Source organism: Pelophylax lessonae (genome assembly GCF_965119305.1).
Source record: "Pelophylax lessonae genome assembly, chromosome: 12".
NCBI classification, from domain to species: domain Eukaryota; kingdom Metazoa; phylum Chordata; class Amphibia; order Anura; family Ranidae; genus Pelophylax; species Pelophylax lessonae.
Genome location: NC_138779.1, coordinates 113,771,222 through 113,792,958, shown reverse-complemented (window position 1 = coordinate 113,792,958; position 21,737 = coordinate 113,771,222). Strand labels below are relative to the sequence as shown.

The 21,737-nt window shown below is 40.2% G+C and overlaps 1 protein-coding gene across 1 annotated transcript in view; it reads left to right on the top strand.

Moving 5' to 3' along the window:
• LOC309567861 (carbonic anhydrase-related protein 10-like) overlaps nucleotides 1-21,737 on the top strand; it is a 756,243-nt gene that overhangs the window by 273,449 nt on the left and 461,057 nt on the right. Inside the window, exon 2 of the mRNA XM_082273365.1 lies at nucleotides 11,924-11,998. Within this exon, the coding sequence (XP_082129491.1) occupies nucleotides 11,924-11,998 (75 nt within the window). The remainder of the gene's footprint in view (nucleotides 1-11,923; nucleotides 11,999-21,737) is intronic.

Sequence of the window (21,737 nt, the reverse complement as noted above, 5' to 3'; positions counted from 1 at the left end):
TCTAAATTTTGCTCATCCCTATTTCAGAGTGAAGGTTAAAATTTAAAGGTTTGTGTTTGTTTGAGTTTTAGGGTTTAAGTTAAGATTCCTTTTTACTTGTTAGGTTAAGATCTGTGTATTAACATTATATAAAGTGTTCCTTTTCAGGATTAGCTTAAAGTTAACCCGTGTCAAGGTTTTAAAACAAGCCCTCACCTCTGTAGCTGCAGGCACTGTAAGGCAAATCATTCTCAAAGTTTAAAGCAGAAGAGCTGAAGTAGTTCAAATCATTTTCTCAATTTCTCATGCTTTTTCCTTGTAGAGTAGAGCAGCAGCTGTTGTAATTTCCTATGATAGCTCTATTTATTTGTGACAAATTCATATAGTCTAGTAAAGTTAGTTATTTATAAGGAAGCCCTTTAGGTTGGGATCTCAAGTTAGGTTTACTTAGTAAATGTATAAAAGGCCAAGTGTGTGGAGCCCCCAGTTGGCATGCAGCAGGCAAAGAGAGAGCTTTCTTTCCTTGGTAAGAAAGCAGCCAGGACTATAAGTGTCTTCAGCTGTGCCTTAAAGTGATTGTAAACCCTTACATATACCCAGGGAAGCGACTGGTCTCAGGTATACACAGGTATACACAGAGATTAAACAAATTATACTAAATAAATTGTACCTGTTTATCTGCAGTCTTCTCTTCTCTACATTGGTTCAAAGTGCTGAATCATAAAGCTTGTCTTAGTCCTGGTTCACACTGGGGCAACTTGTCAGTGCAATGGAACCGTTTTAATCGGAGCAACTCAAGTCGCTCCGACTTAGAAAAAGGTTCCTGCACTACTTTGGGGGCGACTTGCATTGACTTCTATTAGAGAAGTCATTTGCAAGCCCCGCTGAAGTCACGCTGCATGGAGCGGCTTCAGAGTCGGGCGACTTTGAGGCCGCCCCAGTGTGAACCCAGCCTGAGTGTTCATAAAAAAGGGGGCAGAGAGCTGAAGTTACACTCTCCAGAGCTCAGTGAGGAGAGCTCTGAGAGCTGATTGGAGGGAGGATACACACCCCACTCCACACAGCACACAGGAACAGAGCTGCTAGAGGTAGCCAAAACACTCATGAGCGCACTATTAGCTGGATGGAAAGAACACGGGCAATCAGAGTCTCGGAAGCCAAAATTAATGAATTAACAGGGATATTCTCTAGGAGTAAAGTGCTGACTTTTGACAGCTGCAGGCTCCGGTAAGAGCTAGAAAGGACTCTGTGGAAATTCAGAAAGGAAAAAAGAGCAGCGCAATATAAGTGCAGCAAAAGTGATACATTTAATTCCAAGGATAAATAATAAAACTCACAAGACATGATGATTCAGCATGCTTGCTCCTTCGTCAGGTCAGGCGTCTGATGTAGGAGCATGCATGCTCTGAAAACACGCACCTGCCACTCCACTCTCAAACTGGATGTGATGGCAGCGGCTGTGTCTGAGTGTACCAGAGTCCCAGAAAGCGTTGGGAGCCATCAGGGCAGCCGTAACAAGTGGCAACCTCATCCTTCACCACAGCCCGTCCTCCCTTGGAGTGAATGAACCCATTAATACCACTACACGTGCTGAAAACTTTGTCATCTTGTAAGTTTTATTATTTATCCTTGTAATAAAATGTATCACTATTGCTGCACTTAGATGGCGCTCCTCTTTTTTCCTTTCTGCAATCTGCTAGAGGTCCCTCCCCTGTCGCCATTTTTCTCTTGATGCCAGGAAAATTTCTCAGAAGTGACTCATGCAGATAGCAGAAGAGCGAAACAAAAGTGCTCCTAATTGAGACAAGTACACACTATAGTGGGATATGCTTTGTTCATATTTTATGTCTGAGGTTTACAACCACTTTAAAATAACAGATGTCATTGATATAGTGCAGCTTAATTGTTGACTTGTACAGTACAGTGTTGATCATTTATTATGAAACCCAGTTTAGATTATTGTTATTTATGGGGAAGTTACTCTTTAACATGGATCTGTGGGAACAGAGGGATTTGTGCCAACTAGAGAGAGAGAGCTCAGTAGTGGAATTGTATCCTTGTTAGGCTAGGCTAGGCCTTGCCTAGAGTTTCAAAGGGGGTAATATCTATGTGTTCAACCCTGTGTTACTTTACACCCTTCCAACAGTACAGTAAATTGGATGCCTTCCAGCCTTCTAATTGCTAATGCAAAAACAAAGCAGGAGTTCTGGCAAGGAGAGTAGAGTGAGCTCAGCACAGTATCTACAGGCAGGGCCGCTGATAGGCCAGTACAACCGGCCCTGTTGTACCGGGCCCGGAGTCCTCAGCTCTGCAGGGGGGCCCGGGCAATCTAAAATCTAAAACACAGTGCAGAATAATAAAAAAAAAAGCCTTTTTGAATTCACAGCATCCCCTCTCCTACTTACTTAACTAGTGTTTTTCCTTTTTCTGGGCCCCTCTGTAATAATGTGCTGGTATGTGTGGGAGGGACTACTTCTTCTGTTTCGGGCGCATGTCTATTCAGTGCCCGCTCTGCATAGGATTCCTGCCTGCAGCCTGTGTAATGCCTTCCCTGCCCTGGCGGAGTGATCTATCTTCCCCTGCTTATGGTGCTCAGCTCTGCTCCCCACTCGGCCAGGAAGCTGTGTCTGTGAGTGAGGAGGCAGAGAGGAAACATCTCAGACACAGGCAGCCGACATTTCTCTCCAGGAAGCAGGCAACAGCACTGCAGGAAGGAACTGAGGAGAAGAGGTAAGTTAGTGAGGAGAAGAAGAGATTCGCGATTGTGAGGCTGCCAGACAGTCCCAGTGCCTAACACAGCAGAACATTCAGGTGTGTCTGAACACTGAAGACACATTTATTTCACACAAAGTCAGGCAGGGCTAAAGATTGAAGGAAAGCCCAGAAAATCCAGATTGTTTCTTTATGTATTTGACTTTGTAAACGTTTACAGGATTGATGTAGCTAAATGTGCTTGCCTGGTATTTCCCAAGTCAGCCTAAAGACTTCTATAGTAGAAAAAAAAAGTTATGCTTTCAAATTTGTGCTTTTTAATCAAACTATCTGAGAACAGAAAAGCTTTTTTTTCAGGTTGGAAATAAAATGATCAATAGCCATAGCAGTGTCATTGAAGGCATCCTGTCACTTCTGTCACAAGGGAAAGTTACAGGAGTTCAATATGTAATGAACAGAGGATTCTCTCTGCCAGAGGTGGGAAGCATTGTGACTCTGCCCTAAAAATCTCTGCTTTCACTTTATCTAAAAACTCTGATCCCATACAGAGAGAGAGATGGGGAGAGACAGACAGGGGAGAAGAGAGAGATATATAGATGGGAGAGAGATGGAGAGACAGAGAAAGAAATAGAGAGAGAGAGACTGAGAGGAGAAGAGAGAGATATATAGATGGGAGAGAGAGAGACTGAGAGGAGAAAAGAGATGGAGAGAGAGACAGAAAGAGAAAGAGAGGGTGAGAAAAAGAGAGATGAAAGGGGAAAGAGATGGAGAAAACAAGATATAGAGAGAATTAGAGATGGAGGGGCAGACAGAAAGAGAGAGACAGAGAGAAAGAGACAGATAAATATTATAGAGAGAGCGGTGGACAGAGAGAGAGAGATGGAGAAAGAGAGGGAGATGGAGAGAGCAATAGAGAAAGAGAGGGATAAAGAGAGAGAGAGATGAAAGGGGAAAGAGACTGAAAGAGAGAGATAGAGAAAACGAGATATAGAGAGAATTACAGATGGAGGGGCAGACAGAAAAAGACAGATTGATAAATATTATATAATATAAGGATGGAGAGAGATAGAGGGAGAGAGAAAAAGAGAAATGGAGAAAGAAGCAGAGAGGTAGGCAGAAAGAGAGAGGGGCGGAGAGAGTGAGAAATAAAGAGAGAGAGAGAGAAAGAGAGAGATAGAGAAAGAAAGAGAAGAAGAGAGAAAGAGACAGAGAGTTAAAGATTATATATCACAAAATAAAGATAGATAGAGAGGGAGAGAGACTGAAATGATAGAGATACAGCAGAGAAAGATAGAATGAATATATATCATAGATACAGAAAGAGAAATGGGCGGAGAGGGAAAAAGAGAGAGCAGAAAGATATATGGAGAGAGAGGAAAGGATGAGCTACCAAAAAAAAAGAAAGGAACAGAGTGAACGACTGAGGGAGGGAAGAGAGAGACAGAGAACAGAAGAGAGTGCAGAGAGGAGCAGTGAGATGAACTGGACAATCTATATACAGTATTTGAAGCATCAGCTTTTATCAAGAGAACAGGAACTTGTATAGAAGGCTGTATACGGTGTAAGAAGGCTGTATACGGTGTAAGAAGGCTGTATACAGTGTAAGAAGGCTGTATACGGTGTAAGAAGGCTGTATACGGTGTAAGAAGGCTGTATACGGTGTAAGAAGGCTGTATACGGTGTAAGAAGGCTGTATACAGTGTAAGAAGGCTGTATACGGTGTAAGAAGGCTGTATACGGTGTAAGAAGGCTGTATACGGTGTAAGAAGGCTGTATACGGTGTAAGAAGGCTGTATACGGTGTAAGAAGGCTGTATACGGTGTAAGAAGGCTGTATACGGTGTAAGAAGGCTGTATACGGTGGCACCTGCAGCTCCTCAGGTGCAGAAATTTTATGCCCAGCTTATTTTTAGCCTCCATGTATATAAGGGCCTGAGTTCCCATCACCACCGGGGTAGGGATAGCAATGGCGGCAATTTATTTCAGAGCCACCCCAGTGCTATTTCAAAACAGTTAGCTTAGCCCCAGCATTTTCTGTGTGCCCCCCGTTGAATTTAGTACTAGAATCACCGACTGTCTGTGAAAGCCAGGATTTAGTCCTGGTTCACATTAGTACGATATCAGACATCGCATATGATTTGGAGCGCACTGCTCTGCAAATCACATGCGATGTCTGTGCGATGCAAATTCAGCCATACAGATTGTATGGCTGAATTTGCATCGCATTCGGACACAACTCGCACAGGACCCTTCTTTTTTGGTCCGCAGCAGAATTGGATCGCATGGTGGTTCACACCTATGCGATTCATGTTCGAACTGACAGTTCGCACTGCGATATGCAAACTGATCTGGAGGTGTTGTTAACCCTGTATTGACACCCCCAACAATTCGCATATGGCAGTGTGAACTGCTTGTGATTTGAATGTGATGCGGGAACCCGCAGTGGATTCACAGGGTTCCCGCATTGCATTTATGTGAACCGCAACTTAACACTAAACCCAGAAGCTGAAAAAATATTTTCCTGTGCTACGCAGCATTCCATAGGAGTGCCTGTAGCAGACCACTGTGTGTCACTCCCAGCTTCTGTAGCCTCCTGGGATCTGTGAAGATTTTACATGAATAACTAAAAGCTCATAAGAAGCTGATCATTGTAAGCCCCTTCTCAGTGGTAAATGGTTTCTCTCATCTCTGTAAACTGATACATCTCCAGGAGAGCTTGTTCTTTTGAAAGACAAAAGACTTACTAGCCAGATCACCATATAAAAATTAAGGAAAGAGAGTCTAAAAAAGAAAACTAATGCAATGCAATATACTAAATGTCTGCTTTTGGGTTTAGGACTGCTTTAAATATACAGTATCTCACAGAAGTGAGTACACCCCTCACATTTTTGTAAATAATTTATTCTATCTTTTCATGTGACAACACTGAAGAAATGACACTTTGCTACAATGTAAAGTAGTGAGTGTACAGCTTGTATAACAGTGTAAATTTGCTGTCCCCTCAAACTAACTCAACACACAGCCATTAATGTCTAAACCGCTGGCAACAAAAGTGAGTACACCCCCTAAGTGAAAATGACCAAATTGGGCCCAATTAGCCATTTTCCCTCCCCGGTGTCATGTGACTCGTTACAAGGTCTCAGGTGTGAATGGGGAACAAGACTTTACAATCACTTTAAAGTCCCTTCTATTGCACTCAGCCTACTCAAAATCTCAAACTTTCTTCTGCAGTGCTCCGTCTTCCTGATACAGGGAAAGTGGAAAGGAGAGCTTCTGGAGCTCACAGAGGACATTACAAGGAGGCAGAAAACCACTATTTCAGGAAAAAATAGATTATAGGGCCAGTAAGCAGTGGATATGTATGATTTTTATTTTTGAGCAACCATGAGTGTTTTTGAGCTGATAGTATCTTAAGACACTGGGCTCCATCCCTGAAACCTATCTACCGCTTTAAGAGCAGTGTTAAAAAAGCTCATAGCATTTTTCAAAAAATGTTTTGCCATTCAGCAAAAAATGCTTGTAAACTATGGCCTACGTTATTCCATTGAAATATGCGGTATTTATTTCATAGAGCTATCCTGAGATAAAAGAGGTCTGTTCCCCTCTGAAATCAGTATTCCTTTTGGATAATCAAACCTATAACTGGCTGGAGGAAGATAAATATCACTTAAAGACAAAACTGCACTTTGTTTCCAGGCGGGGTCTAGGGAGGGGCCAGGGGCGGGGTCTGGGGAGGGGGCAGGGGTGGGGCTTAAGGGGCCCCATCAGGTAGGCTGTACGGGGCCCCATGATTTCTATCAGCGGCCCTGTCTACAGGGGTCCAAAATGGCTTGTTTTACAGCTTTATAATAATGTGCTCAGAGAGAGATAAAGTATTACGGTTAATAACAGGTGTAATGTTAGAGTGTCACTAAACTTTGGGTTAAAAACAAACCATATAATTAGAAAATGTATGTATTCTTTTTTTTTTTTTTTTGTAATCAGAAGAAAGTTTTATTTGAACACATTGAAGCATACTTGTTTCATAAACACTCACAAAAGAATGCAAAGTTGTAATATACAACAAAAAAAAGAAAGAAAATAAATAGGCAATTACAGAATAGCGCTCACTAAAGAGAACATACAGCCCCACCCAGTGGCTGAAAACAGAAATGACAATGCCAATAGAGCATTATTATTGCACACTGCAAGGTCAGATAGTAATAACCAGCACTGAGTAACCAACAGCATTCTACCCCAATATCCTATCTATAATTAGGTCTACTGGGGCCAAGCCTGGTGCATCAAGCCAGCCTAAATATGTATTCCTAACTCAAAAAAGCTTCTACTGCTCTCAGTATACTCCAAATCTCTAAATGTCTTTTTTGCTGCTGTGATTTTATTTCACCTAAGCCCTGGCCTGGCCAACATGCCAGATATTTTGAGCTGAGCATTCAACTCTGTTTTTGCACACTTTGCTGGACAACGTAGTATGAGATTTCCAAAGTATTACCAATTACCACTTGGCGACCACCCGCCTCATATACAGTATACTGTGGCAGGCTGGCTTGGCTGCGTGAATGCAGGGATTCCGATCCACAGGAATGGTGGCACAGATTGCCGCCGGGCACCCACGATCGCTCCCCGCTGAGAGAGAAGGATGGTCAACTGTTGTAAACACAGCAGACCGTTGTTCTCGCTGAAATGATCACAGAGCGCCTGTCATCCTTCTACATAGGATCACAGGTCTCTGTTATTATTTAACAAGTCCCTCCCCCCACAGTTAGTAAACGCTCCCCTAGGCTCACAATTAACTCTTTAATCACCCCTAGGTTAGCCCCTTCCCTGCAAGTGTCATTATTACGGTAACAGTGCATATTTTTAGCACTGATTACTGTAGTAATGTCACTGGCTACCCCCAAAAGTGTCAAAAATGTCAGTTAGGGGTCCGATCTGTCCGCCGCAATGTCACAGTCCCGATAAAAATCGCAGATCGTCGCCATTACTAGTAAAAAAAATAAATAAATAATAAAAATGACATAAATCTTTCCCCTAGATTGTAGACGCAATAAATTTTGCGCAAACCAATCAAAATACTCTTGCGATTCTTTTTTTTTTACCAAAAATATGTAGCAGAATACAAATTGGCCTAAAAGAATGAAAAAAAATGATTTTTTAATTTTTTTTGGCAATGTTTTATAGCAGAAAGGGAAAAAGTCGTTCTTTTTTTTTGTTTATAGTGCAAAAAATAAAAATAGCAGAGGTGATCAAATACCATCAAAATAAAGCTCTATTCGTTAGGTACAGCATCCCACAGCCGCGCAATTGTCCGTTAAAGTAACACAGTGTAGAATCTCAAAAAATGGTTTGGTCATTAAGGGGGAAAATCCTTCCGGTCCAAAACTGGTTAACTTACCTGTATGTATTGACATACTATATATGTATATACATTGATCTGCGATAATATTTTAACCACCCACTATAAAATTGTGACCACCCACCATAACATTGTGACTACCCACCCAATTATGAGTAGGTCCCTGTTTTTCCACCAAAACAGCCCTGACCTGTCAAGGCGAGGTGGGGCCTTCCTGCAAAATACTTGTTTTTCCAGCACATCCTACAGAGGCTCTGTTGAATTGAGATTCGATTCGGAGTATTTGTAGGTCACATCAATACCTCAAACTCAACATTGTGTTCCTCAAATCATTCTAGAACTAGTTTTGCAGTGTTTATGCTGTGATCAAAAACAATATGAAAATGAAGTAACATATGCACAAAGAATGGAAGTCAAAATATGTTTTCTTAAACTGGATACACACTGTCTGAAAATGAACCAGTTCAGCGGTAATCGGCTGACTCTTGGTCAGTGCATACAGCTTTCGTTCTGACAGAAGCCAGTCCAACAACTGGCTTTTGTTGATGGAACATGCTGGAAAACGAGCATCCGATCAGCGTTTGCAGCCAATGACTGAGCTTTGATCAGTGTTTTATGGAGAGGGGGTTGTCCCTGTCAGAATACAATAGCACAGTGAGGTAGGTCGCTACCCCAACATTGTTTATCTTGGTACGGCAATCTTGTCAGTTTTTTTTTTTTTTTTCACTTATCCCGCTAGGTTGAATTAAAGACAAACTTGCAGTGTGTATTAGGTTTTAGTTTTGGATAGAATGGGGAGATTAAAACCTTCATCAGATATGTATTTTTGTCTGTGTCCCCATTGTAAAAATGTTGTCACGTCTTATGCCAGTGACACCCTCTGATGCCATGACATGTAGAGTGTTGTAACAAGTTCACCTCTTTGGATGTACAATGTATGTCCAAAGAGTGAACTTTTGATCACAAGCTGATGGCTTCAGCAGCAGCCATCAACTTGTGTGAGTTTTAAACAGCGGTGAGCGGCTTCAAAGTGACCGCCTTCAAAGTGAAAGTGATGCAGCAGCTCCGTAGCTGCTGATCACTCTCACATAGCCACTTGCGCAGTGCCCCCCTCCCGCTGGTGGCCCCCCTCCTCCCATGGTTCCTGGGCTGTCCCCGTGTGTACCGACACCGGTAATACATCCGCCGGCAGGGGGAGAGAGACTGCAGTGAGACCGAGGCAAATCCATCTCCATCGATCTCACATGTAAACAATGAAACTGAAGGAGACTCATCTAACCAAGCCGATCTGTGCTTGGTTGGATAGTGTGAAGGGAAAAGGAGACATTTGGGTCTATAAGAACCCTATAATTGCCAAAACCCCCATTGCCCTGCACACCTGCGTAAATGCAAACTCAAGCCCAGGGTGCTTATACTGTATTTATGTAAACTGCATCACACAATTTCAAAACATAAAATGTTAGGTATGTTGCTCAGTGTAACCTCATCTTTTTTATTTTAACCAACGATAGGTATATATGGTGTGGTTTTGCACTAAAATTTATTTTATTATATTTTTTCCAGAAAACTTGCATCTATTAAACAGTTGCACAGATATCACGTGAAGCAAAAATTTTCAACTATCGCCTTTTTATTCTACAGTGTCTCTGCTTTCAGAAAATATATAATGTTCTGGGGGTTCATGTAATTTTATTGCCAAATATTTGGATTTTTACATGTATGTGACAAAGAAAAAATATTGCTCTGGAGCTGAACTGATTAAGGAAAATGGAGGCGAAATTCACAGTGGTCCTAACTCTCTTCACACTGTATACTATATGCTATCAAGCAATCAGAAATCCTTTTATTTAGGCTGTGCTCACACCAGGGTGCTGCAGTTTGGGTGCAGCATGATTGTATCCGTGCTTTACATGTGAATTTAGGTGCACTCCAATCGACTCCTCTTAGACCGTGCAGTTTCTGAAAACCCATCAATAAGCATGCAGGACTTTGATGAAAATAAAGTATCTCACAAAAGTGAGTACACCCCTCACATTTTTGTAAATATTTTATTATATCTTTTCATGTGACAACAGTAAAGAAATTACATTTTGCTACAATGTAAAGTAGTGAGTGTAAAGCTTGTATAACAGTGTACATTTTCTGTCCCCTCAAAATAACTCAACACACACCCATTAATGTCTAAACCGCTGGAAACAAACGTTAGTACATCCCTAAGTGAAAATGTTGAATTCGGGCCCAAAGTGTCAATATTTTGTGTGGTCACCTTTATTTTCCAGCACTGCCCTAACCATCTTGGGCATTGAGTTCACCAGAGCTTCACAGGTTGCCACTGGCGTCCTCTTCCACTCCTCCATGACGACATCACAGAGCTGGTGGTTGTAAGAGACCTTGTGCTCCTCCACCTTCCGTTTGAGGATGCCTCACAGATGCTCAATAGGGTTTAGGTCTGGAGGCATGCTTGGCCAGTTTATCACCTTTACCCTAAGCTTCTTTAGCAAGGCAGTGGTCATCTTGCTGGTGTGTTTGGGGTGGTTATCGGTTATCACGTTGCAATACTGCCCTGCGGCCCAGTCTCTAAAGGGAGGGGATCATGCTCTGCTTGAGTATGTCACTGTACTTTTTGGCATTCATGGTTCCCTCAATGAACTGTAGCTCCCCAGTGCCGGCAGCACTCATGCAGCCCCAGACCATGATACTCCCACCACCATGCTTGACTGTAGGCAAGACATACTTGTCTTTGTACTCCTCACCCGGTTACCGCCATACACACTTGATACCATCTGAACCAAATACATTTATCTTGGTCTCATTAAACCACAGGACATGGTTCCAGTAATCCATGGCCTAAGTCTGTTTGTCTTCAGCAAACTGTTTGCTGGCTTTCTTGTGCATCATCTTTAGAAGAGGCTTCTTTCTGGAATGACAGCCATGCAGACCAATTTGATGCAGTGTGCGGTGTATGGTCTGAGAACTGACAGGCTGACCCACCCCCCACCACCCCCACCCCTTCAACCTCTGCAGAAATGCTGGCACTCATACATGGCACTCATACATCCATTTCCCAAAGACAACCTCTGGATATGACACCGAGCATGATGCACTCAACTTCTTTGGTCGACCATGGCGAGGCCTGTTCTGAGTAGAACCTGTCCTGTTAAACCACTGTATGGTCTTGGCCACCGTGCTGCAGCTCAGTTTCAGGGTCTTGGCAATCTTCTTATAGAATAGGCCATCTTTATGTAGAGCAACAATTCTTTTTTTTTTTTTTCAGATCCTCAGAGAGTTCTTTGCCATGAGGTGCCATGTTGAACTTCCAGTGACAATTATGAGAGAGTTAGAGCGATAACACCAAATTTAACACACCTGCTCCCCATTCACACATGCGACCTTGTAACACTAATGAGTCAAATGAGACTGGGGAGGGGAAATGGCTAATTGGGCCAAATTTGGACATTTTCACTTAGGGGTGTACTCTCTTTTGTTGCCAGTGATTTAGACATGAATGACTGTGTGTTGAGTTATTTTGAGGGGACAGCAAATTCACACTGTTATACAATCTGTACACTTACTACTTTACATTCTAGCAAAGTATCATTTCTTCAGTGTTGTCACATGTAAATATATAATAAAATATTTAAAAAATGTGAGGGGATTTGTGAGATACTGTACATGGGCTAATACAAGTCAATGGGATTGCCACAAAAACCGAGTGTAAAAAGGCACATACCCAAACCACAGCACACTGGGGTGAACTCTGATTTATGACTATTTATTGCATGTTTTTGCTGATTAACCCATGTTATTTAAAAAGCTCTTCATTTTTTATATCTGTTTGTGATTTATGTATATTAATATGTACCTTGTGTTCTCTCAGCACAGTTCAGTCCAGCTAAGACATATGAAGAATGGTGGGCATATAAAGAAGCTGTCCAGGGAAGCTTTGTACCAGGTATGTTTTATGTTCAGTTTGTCTCTGAATGTTGTATGTGAAGGTAAATTGGGTTTTAATGTACAATAAATATCCAGCCTATATGGGCACATAACACGTGTAAGTTGATGTTGTACAATAACTTAGCACAAATGAAAACCTCCAACACAGATGAAAACCCCAAACCTCAACACAAGCCAGAGTTTGAAAAGAACTTATTAAAGAATACCAGCATGCCTTTAGGTTGGTTCACCTCCACCAACATTGTACATACCCAGAGTGCTACTATAAATGTAGTACCCCCAAGGCATCATCTTTGTTAAATACAATGCTGAAGGTTAAATCTTCATTCTCAAGTTCTGAGGAATAAGGTAAGCGCTTAAATTTAGCTGACAAAACCTTGTCTTTGAAACTGCGTTATGTTCACCGGAGGGCTTTCAGGAACCTTTTAATTCACTGTAACCTTGATAGTTATTTTGTCTATGAACCGCAATAGTCAATACAAAGGTCACACAAGCCTTTCTCCTAAAACCAATTCACAACCTTCAACTTGAAATAATAATGTGAAGTGACAAATACAATAACAACAAACGCACGTCATCATATTTCCTCGTGGTTTACTATTATAGAACGCTCGCGGTTCAAAGAAGATTGTCACTCCACAAATATACTGCAAATGCAGAACAAGTAATTGCTATCCTGTGTTAAATGGATGTCTAGTTTGCATACAGAATCATTTCTAAAAGCCTGCTGCTAACCACAAAAATTATTAGAGATGCAAAGATCTGTTTGTCCTCCAATGCAGTTAAACCAGATACAGATACTTTTTGTTTCTAATGCTCACCATAGACCGAGAGCTTTCCATAGATAATGAAGATGAACGAATGCACCATGCATGCTGTGAAAGATTATTTTTTGCCGCAGAAATGCCCATGAAAGATAATGAGCGCTTCCAGGCACATTCGGTTAAACAATATTTAGCTAAAGTGTATCTAAAGCTAAATCTTTTTTTTTTTTTTGTATAACATAGGAAAGGGTTAGAACCCCTGTCAGGTAATGCTACCTATATCTTGCTGGTTAGATTCATTGTCTCTTTTTGTTTTAGAAAGAAAGTTATTGGAAATCAATTTTTTATTTTTTTACATTTGTCATTGGAACAGAAGATGAGGATCTAACTTCTAATGGTGACACCTATTTCAGTGACAACTGTATTTATTTGGAATTTATTATTATTTATTGTTCCATCTGTGGGACATGAAGTGAAGGGGGCTCTCCCCTATGATATGCTGATGGCAAAAGAAAACCTCATAGGGGTTCTAACAATTTCATTTTTTATCTAAGCTAGACAAAGCTTGGCTTTCGTTATATATTACGACACTATTTACACAATCCAAAACAATAAGGTGATACCACCCTACTCCCGCACTTAGAATCCAAGCTCCCCGACCACACTCCCCACGGGACTCACAACTGGCATCTCAGATGGCTAAGGTCTTGCTGCCCAAAATGGACTGGGGTAGTCCAACGATACTAGAGGCAAAGAAAAACAAAGAAAGGGCGCACCGACCTAGCGCATTATCCTCATTAATAGGCTTTATTCATGCAACATATGAAATGGCTACTCACAAACATAGGCGAAAAAAGATCATATCAAGCTCAGTTGCTCCAATGTCAGGAGTAGTCCATAAATTAGTCCATATCTGAGCTTGATATGATCTTTTTTCGCCTATGTTTGTGAGTAGCCATTTTATATGTTGCATGAATAAAGCCTATTAATGAGGATAATGCGCTAGGTCGGTGCCCCCTTTCTTTGTTTTTCTTTGCCTCTACTATTTACACAATGCATGCAAAATTAAAAAAATTACTTGGATTTGTAAAAATAATAAAATAAGCTCTATCGCATGTCCGGTAAAAAGTCTCATGACCTGCTTTTCTCCAATTAGAGTTCTGTTTGCTGCATTAAGCAAGTAGGACACAATCAGCACCGAAGGGGTGCATTTTAGGAATGAGCAGGAACGTGCATGCTACAATACTGTGTAATACCAAAGACTACAAAGCAGACTGGATAGCTAAAATAAAAACCCAAATTCAAATTGTTACGTATCTCATTTTGTGACCAAGTTTAACCCAAGATGACTCCATTAATTCATCTCAGCAGCAAGCAACTGCTCACCAACAGCACTATGAAGCCCAATATTATTATGTGCATTATAGCAGTGGTCCTGAAGGACCTGGTCTAGATGTAATATGCATCTTTCATCTACTGTCTGTGTTACACACCACAGCTACTCAGCAGGCTCTAGGCTTTGCAAAGACTGTCTTGTCATTTCCCATAATAAGAAGCTAATCAGAGCAGATCTAATAATATCATATTATGATTTCAAATATTTTTTTTTTTGCTACAGATATATTTTCACACATAAAATCTGAATTAATACAGGGAATACAAAATAGCTAAGTGACAGATAGCATCTGTTCTGCCATTTTATTACAGGCACAATCATCACTTAGCACTTGTTTATAAAAAGATAGGGAACATTCTATTACTTTTACATTGCAGCTCATTTAACAGGATAAATTGTACCGTGTAACGCACTGTATTTCAACTTCTGTATAGGTTGAAATTCTTTACCTGGTCAGATAAACAATATAGTTTAGCTTGCAAACAATATTAAAATAAGTTTACAAATTTTGATTTGATTAAGCCTTTTCATTTTAACCAAAGTACTGTACTATATTCATAATATAGTCCTTTAAAACAGAAAGTGTGTTTATCATTCAATCATTTGTTTTTTTATATAGTATTAGCCTTTTGGAATTTTTTTTCACATTTTTTTATGTTTCTTTTCCATCAATGGAACAAAACCTTACTGGAAGTGCTAATTTGGCGTCCTTTATTCTTGATGATTTTGTTATAGCTTTACTAAACCCAATGGCTTGACAACATCATTAGCAGGGCCTGTAGTACCACATACTGCATGCTTAAAGAGTTGTTTCAGGTGTTTTTATCAAATGTAATATCAGTTCTTGATTTATCAAGGAGAGAGGTGTTTCAGCTGTTGTTATCTCCTGGAAAATGTGCAGGAGGGACACTTCTTGCACACTTTTTGAAGCTTACCGTTCCTTAAAGTTCTTTTCTTTTTTTGTTTTTTTCCTATCTATAGTTTTTCTGGGAAGTTTCACTCTCTCTATTTGTTCCAGTGACACTGGTACAGCAAGTGTCTGGAAATCCAAAATTGGCCCAAAGCTAGCCCAGGGAAAAGAATAGAGAAGAAATCCTACAATGGAGACACCTGTTTTGACATTTTTTTGCAAGCCTTTTTGGTGCTGTCAGATCATTGCAACTCAAGGTCAAACTGAGTCTCAATGATCTGACAGCACTGAAAAAAGTCTCATCCAAAGTTTATCTCTGATATCAGACCCCAATGTGGGCATGTACAGCGTGGTGCGGCGGCAATAACATACACAGTGCAGGTGTAAGAGAACTTGTATTAAAATAAAGGCAAAACAGTTCACAACAAGCCCATTGTGAGGATGATCAACCGGGATTACTCATGAATGCCAACAAAGTGCAGCGGAGCAGGTTGCAGCTAAACTGACAGCGTCTGTCTGGAGGGGCGGGATGCAGCTCGGCCGGTCTGAGCCCAATTGAGAAGGCGTTTAAAGAGGTATGGAGCCCTACACTTTTCCTACTCGTCTGAAACCTTTAGCTACCACTAATACCGGGTAACCTGTCCCTACACTACAAAAGGCAAAGTAATGCGCACCAAACCCAAGGAGCCAGGGTCCTAAATAGACACTATCACACCTAAGATGGCCACCAGAGTCACATGTGTGGCCAGCATCCAACTGGATTGTTGCCCCAGTGACTCAGGGAATCATAGAGGAACCATCCTGACCAGGTTGATGAGGGAATCAAGCAATTTTACTTCATAGAAACATAGAAAAGTGAAGGCAGAAAAAAAACCAAGTGGTCCATTGAGCCTGCCCGTTTTTTTTTTTTTTTTTTTGTTTTTCTAGGTAACTTTAAAGATGTATGTTTGTTCCAACCATGTGTATAACCACTTACTGTTGACAAACTCTCTACCCCTGATGGAAGTCTATTTCAAACATCAATTACCCTTTCAGTAAAATAATACTTTTTAAGATTCGTTTTGAGCTTTCCTCCAGTTAGTTTGAGGTCATGTGCCTGTGTTCTTGATCTTGGTTCCATATTGAAAATACTGCCCTCTTGAACCTTATTCACTCCCTTGAGGTATTTATAGGTTTCAATCATGTCTCCCCTTAACCTTCTTTCCTCTAGACTGTACATATTAAGTTCCTGGAGTTTCTCTTGATATGTTTTATTCCCCAAACATTATACCATTTTTGGTACCCATCTATGGACTTGTTCTTATCAATATCTTTTTGTAAGTGAGGTCTCTAGCACTGGACACAGTATTCTAAATTAGGTTTTACTAAAGATCTACATAGAGGAATCCTCCTACTGGTGACCCCTTGTGCATCCTAGAATTCTTTTCCATTTTCCCACTACCTGGGGATAGTGTTTGCTCATCTTGCAAACATCTGAAATAAGTACCTCCAAATGTTTTTCCTCTGTAGTGCTGGCCAACACTGTACCCCCAACGTTGTACTCTCGCAAAGGAATATTTTTCCCTTGGTGCATTATTTTACATTTTGAAACATTGAACTCTGCTTTGACCAATCTTCCAGCAAAACCAAATCCTATTCCATATCACAGACACCTCTAGGGATATCAACACTATTACACACATTTGTATCATTCATCAGCAAAAATGCATACCTTGCCCAACAAACCATAAGTTATATCACTTGCATAGTGAACAGGACCTAGCACAGAGCCTTGTAGTACACCACTAGTGACTGCTCTTCATTCCCAATGAATACCATTTACAACCACACTCTGGCATCTATCCTTTAGGCAACTGTATTTTCCACTAAACCACCCAAGTGTTAAGTCCCAGCTTGTGCAAATTTTGTATTAGATCATTATGTGAAACTGTATCAAATGCCTTGCTGAAATCAAGATATGCTATGTCCACAGTATCACCCTAGTCCTAAAGATTGGTAATATAGTAAAAAAATTAAATCAGATTAGTCTGACACGAGCTGCCCTCAGTGAAGCCATGCTGCTTTGTGTCCAGCAAGTTGAATGTTTTTAAGTGATCAATGATCTTTCTTTTTAGGAGTGATTCCATTAACTTGACTACAACTAATGGCCTGTAATTGCCAGCTTCTACCTTGCTGTATTGGTCCAACAACAATACCTCAAAGTTATTTTAGGACTCTGGGATGAATACCGTCAGGTCCCATTGCTTTATTAGGCGTTAGCCGAGCCAGTTCCTTTGCTACCTCTGTCTCTAGAAATCCTAAAATTGAACTGTCATTACTTGAACCAATATGATTTTCCAACTTGTTATAGTTAGTACAATGTATTTCTGAGAAGACAGGATTAAAAAAAAATAACTATTTGTTTAAATAGTTTGCTACATCCAGGTCTCCCTCAACATGAGTGTTTTTCCCAGTTTTCATTTTAGTGATCCCACTGTATTTTTTCTTTCTTTCACTGATGTACCTGACAAAGGTTTTATCTTCTTTTTAATAGATTTAGCAATCCCCTCCTCTTTCTCTGCTCTGGCAGCACTCATAATGTGTTTGGCCTCTTTTAGGCTATTTTTATACTCTTTTCTGTCAGGTACACCTCCTGTTTCCTTGAATCTTCTATATGTTGACTTTTTTCCTTTACTATCCTACTTGCCTCTTCAGTGAACCATACTGGTTTTTAATTCCATTTACTATTACTAATTTGCCTGACATATAATCCGGTTGCCTCCAGGATGGTAGACGTTAACAGTGCTCACTGATTATGTACTGTTGTTTTACTCCAACCTTTCAATTATTTTTTTAGAAATTCCTCCACTTCAGCAACATTTTTCCTTTTGAAATCTAAAACTTTTGTTTTTTTGTAAATTATTTTCAGTTCTTGTTTTAATATCAAACTAAAGACATTGGTGATCACTAGAACTCAAATTATCTCCCATCTCAACATCAGATAACTGATCCCCATTTGTCAGTACTATGTCTAGAATATGATTGGACTTTTTACTAAAGAAACCATATTCATTGGCTCAATTATACCCCTGCCCCTGTTTGTAAGAGCAGTTTGAGAATTCAAATTAATGGCAGGCATGTTGAAGTCACCCAAAATCAAAAGCACGCTGTAGCAAAGAGTGGCCTTTTGGGGATTTACTTCAACCCGTGGTTGAATGAAAGAAAATTGCATATTGTATAGCTTGCCTTACTTCTACACCAGATGCACCTTTACCTGTTCTTGATCATCCCCCAGAGCATCTCTCAGTATCTTTTAGAAAGGCAGCAGCAACAGACCTAAATCGGTCTCACTGACACCATACCATCAGCTACAAATTTTCTCAGTCCTTCCCACTTTGAGACCCAACAAAACACAGATCCAGCATGGTCATATTTCTTTCACTGTTTTATCTACAGGACAATTACCTATCTTTTATAATTAATAAGTGCCTGATCTGAGACAAGGCTGCTAATCATCAGATTACACAACCAGCACCACAGGACTTCAGCTGGAGAAAGAGGGATATCCTGGCTTGGAAACAGTTTTAAAGGTTCCCTGTGACATCACTGCCTACAAAAATCACAAAATCATGAGTCATGAGAGATATATTTCCTCATATCTGGAGTTATTTAATACCCATTGTGGCATGTGTTTATGACTCTCATGCAATATTTTTTGTGCACTGCACATGAGAATTCAGGACAGTGTAGAACCCCAGATTTAGCCATCACTATCAATAAACAGTTGTAGGCTGTGCCACTCATAGCCTGTAGAGAAAACTGTCCTGTAAGTGTATGGAATTTGTAATAGTTGTTAGTCAAAAGCTTTTTTTTTTTTTTTTTTTAAATAATTTCTGCTTTATTTGTATAAAATGTATTTAGGAAATAAACATTAACAACTCGTTGCACCCATGACACTTGCAGAGCTTACTGGGCTTTGTCATCAGAAAGCCCAGCACTGCTTACATGCTTGTTGGCAGTTTTCTACACAGCATTTGCTATTTAGGCAGCATTATTGTAAATTAACCACTTGCCGACCGCTCACATGGAGCGTACTGCGGCAAAGTGGCTCGTTCCCGTCCAGCGACGTAGACCTACGTCGCTGGACTCCTCCCCCTGTAGGCGGCGCATGCGCGCCGCCGGAGGCGCGCTCCCGCTGTTTTCATTCACAGCGGGAGTCGGGCCAGGGGAGGAGCAGCGGCGATCGCCGCTGCTCTGCCCCGATCGTCGGGGAATCTTTTTTGTTTATAGCACAAAAAGTAAAAATCACACAGGTGATCAAATAGCACCAAAAGAAAGCTCTGTTTGTGGGAAAATAAGGACGTAAATTTCGTTTGGGTACGGCGTCGCACGACCGCGCAATTGTCAGTTAAAGTCGCACAGCGCCGAATCGCAAAAAGTGGCCTGGACGGAAGACAGCAAAATCCTCCGGTGGTCAAGTGGTTAACCTACAGAGGAAAGCTGGAATTGTTGCCTTGAGTTGCTATCTTTTTTGCTGTGAGTGGTAAACAATACATTTTCACAAGTAGTTTATATTTTATATTTACTTTAATAAAAATTAAAAAAATGTAACTTTAGCCCTGAGCATTCACTTTACATTACATGCAAAATTACTATAAATTGCTTTAAGAATTAGTTGTATGACAAAACAACTGTTAAATGGTCTACTCTGATAAGATAATATTCTGATATAATGTTGCATTATATAGTGAACAGAAGGCTGAGCATTTATTACTCTGGCTGATATGTGCATAAGAGAGTCATATTTTCTGTCTGTGTGCATTCACAAAGGATAAGACAAACTCCTATATGCTTTTCTTTAATATTTAATGAAAGATCTCACTTCAGCCCCTCCTCCCTCTTCACCAGTAAAGTGACATGGAGGACATGGAGTCATTAGTAATGCGCATTTCAACTAGTGTGTGGGTGCCTCTGGAAAGAAACAAACACAATTAGAGACAGAATCTGTAAGCGTATAAATGCATGTATACACAAATGTAGCTGTTTAAACACGTAAGCTCACAGACCACATTACAAGAAAAAGGTGAAGTTTGACACATGTGAACCGATCTGCTTTGCCAATTTTTCTCTGGTTTGGTAGTTGCCATCACACTTTTATTAATTTACTTTGGATGAATTATTTAGTGTAAAATAGGCCTATTACATTTGGCAATTTGTCACTGCAATTTTAAATACCAGATCTAGTGAAAAATTATGTCTTTAGAATAAAGGGTCACACACTTCTGGAAATGCACTAAATGGATTTTCAGATTTCCCAGGTTTCTCTGAAACTACAGTCCTTGCAAAGCCAAATGATGATTTCAAATGCCCACATGAGATTTTCTATAAGGTAAAATAAACAAAATGACAGTCCACTGTCACATAAAAAGTGACAGCTTGGTTATAGCATTGTGAAAATACCAAAGACTTAAAGTGGATTCTCTGGAGTAGCCTTTCTCAATCTTTTGACCCCAGAAGAACCATTGAAATAATTTTCTGGTCCTAGAAAACCTATGTTGAAATAAATTAATTGAGTATTTGCAGAAAAATGCCCCTTAAGCAGCCCAAGGATTACTGGATTTTCTTTCCTTCCGCCATGGGTATACACAAATGTAGCTGTTTAAATGGCGCAGTGAGCCTTCCCAGCCGACAGAATACAATAATTACTGCTAGCGGCTATAGCCTATAGCCGCCCGCAGTAATTTCATGAAGAAAAATCAAAAAATCCAACAGGCTGGTTGTACCCAAATGGATCGATGGATCAACTTGGGTGCAATCAAACTGCCCATACATGGACCAAAATTCAGCCGATCCCTGCTGAACTGGCCGAATTTCCATCCATGTATGGCCAGCCAGTAACTTTTTGGGCATTTTATTGATTTATGTTTTATTTTCTTTCTATTTGTTTCAGGAATATGGTCTTTACTGTTTATTGCCTATGGCCATTTCCAGTTGCTAATAGTTAATATGTGTTGTCAAATTTTGCCTAATTGGACATGTGCAGGTGAGCCTAGTTAGAATGATCTCTAGAGGTATTCACTGTTGTATATATATATATATACCTGCACATTTGCCCATTATTGACTATATGACTAAGCACCAGCTTGGGTGTGAAATGCGTTAGCTGCCAGTGTCATCATCTCCGCTGTGGTATGATCATCCTTCATGTATTTCTGCATTTTTGTTTTCTTCAATAAAGGACTCATTTTTTGGAGTGCTGCCATCCATTCCATTTCTTCCATATGCTTCTGTTGCAACCAGGGCATGTACCTGAATTTCCTCTCTGAGGCTGAACTTTGAACGGAGGCTTTTTGTCCTGGAGCAACACAGTGTCTTGCTTATGGCCAGCCTTACATTGATGATCAGTGATAAGAATGTCGCCTTTATCTGTTTTGCCACCACATCAATAATATTGTTATTACTTTACATTTTATATATATTCGTTTGAAAATTATGTTCACATTTTATTCAAAACCTTTTTTTTTAGAATTACATCAATAATTATTTTAATACGTTTCCAAATAAATACCATTTCAATAAATTCCAATAAATACTAGTACTTTTTACAATATTTTTTTCGGTGTGTTGGGTCTTTACCTTAATCAGAAATGGTATATATAAATGAGCAAAAAACATTATTTCACATAAA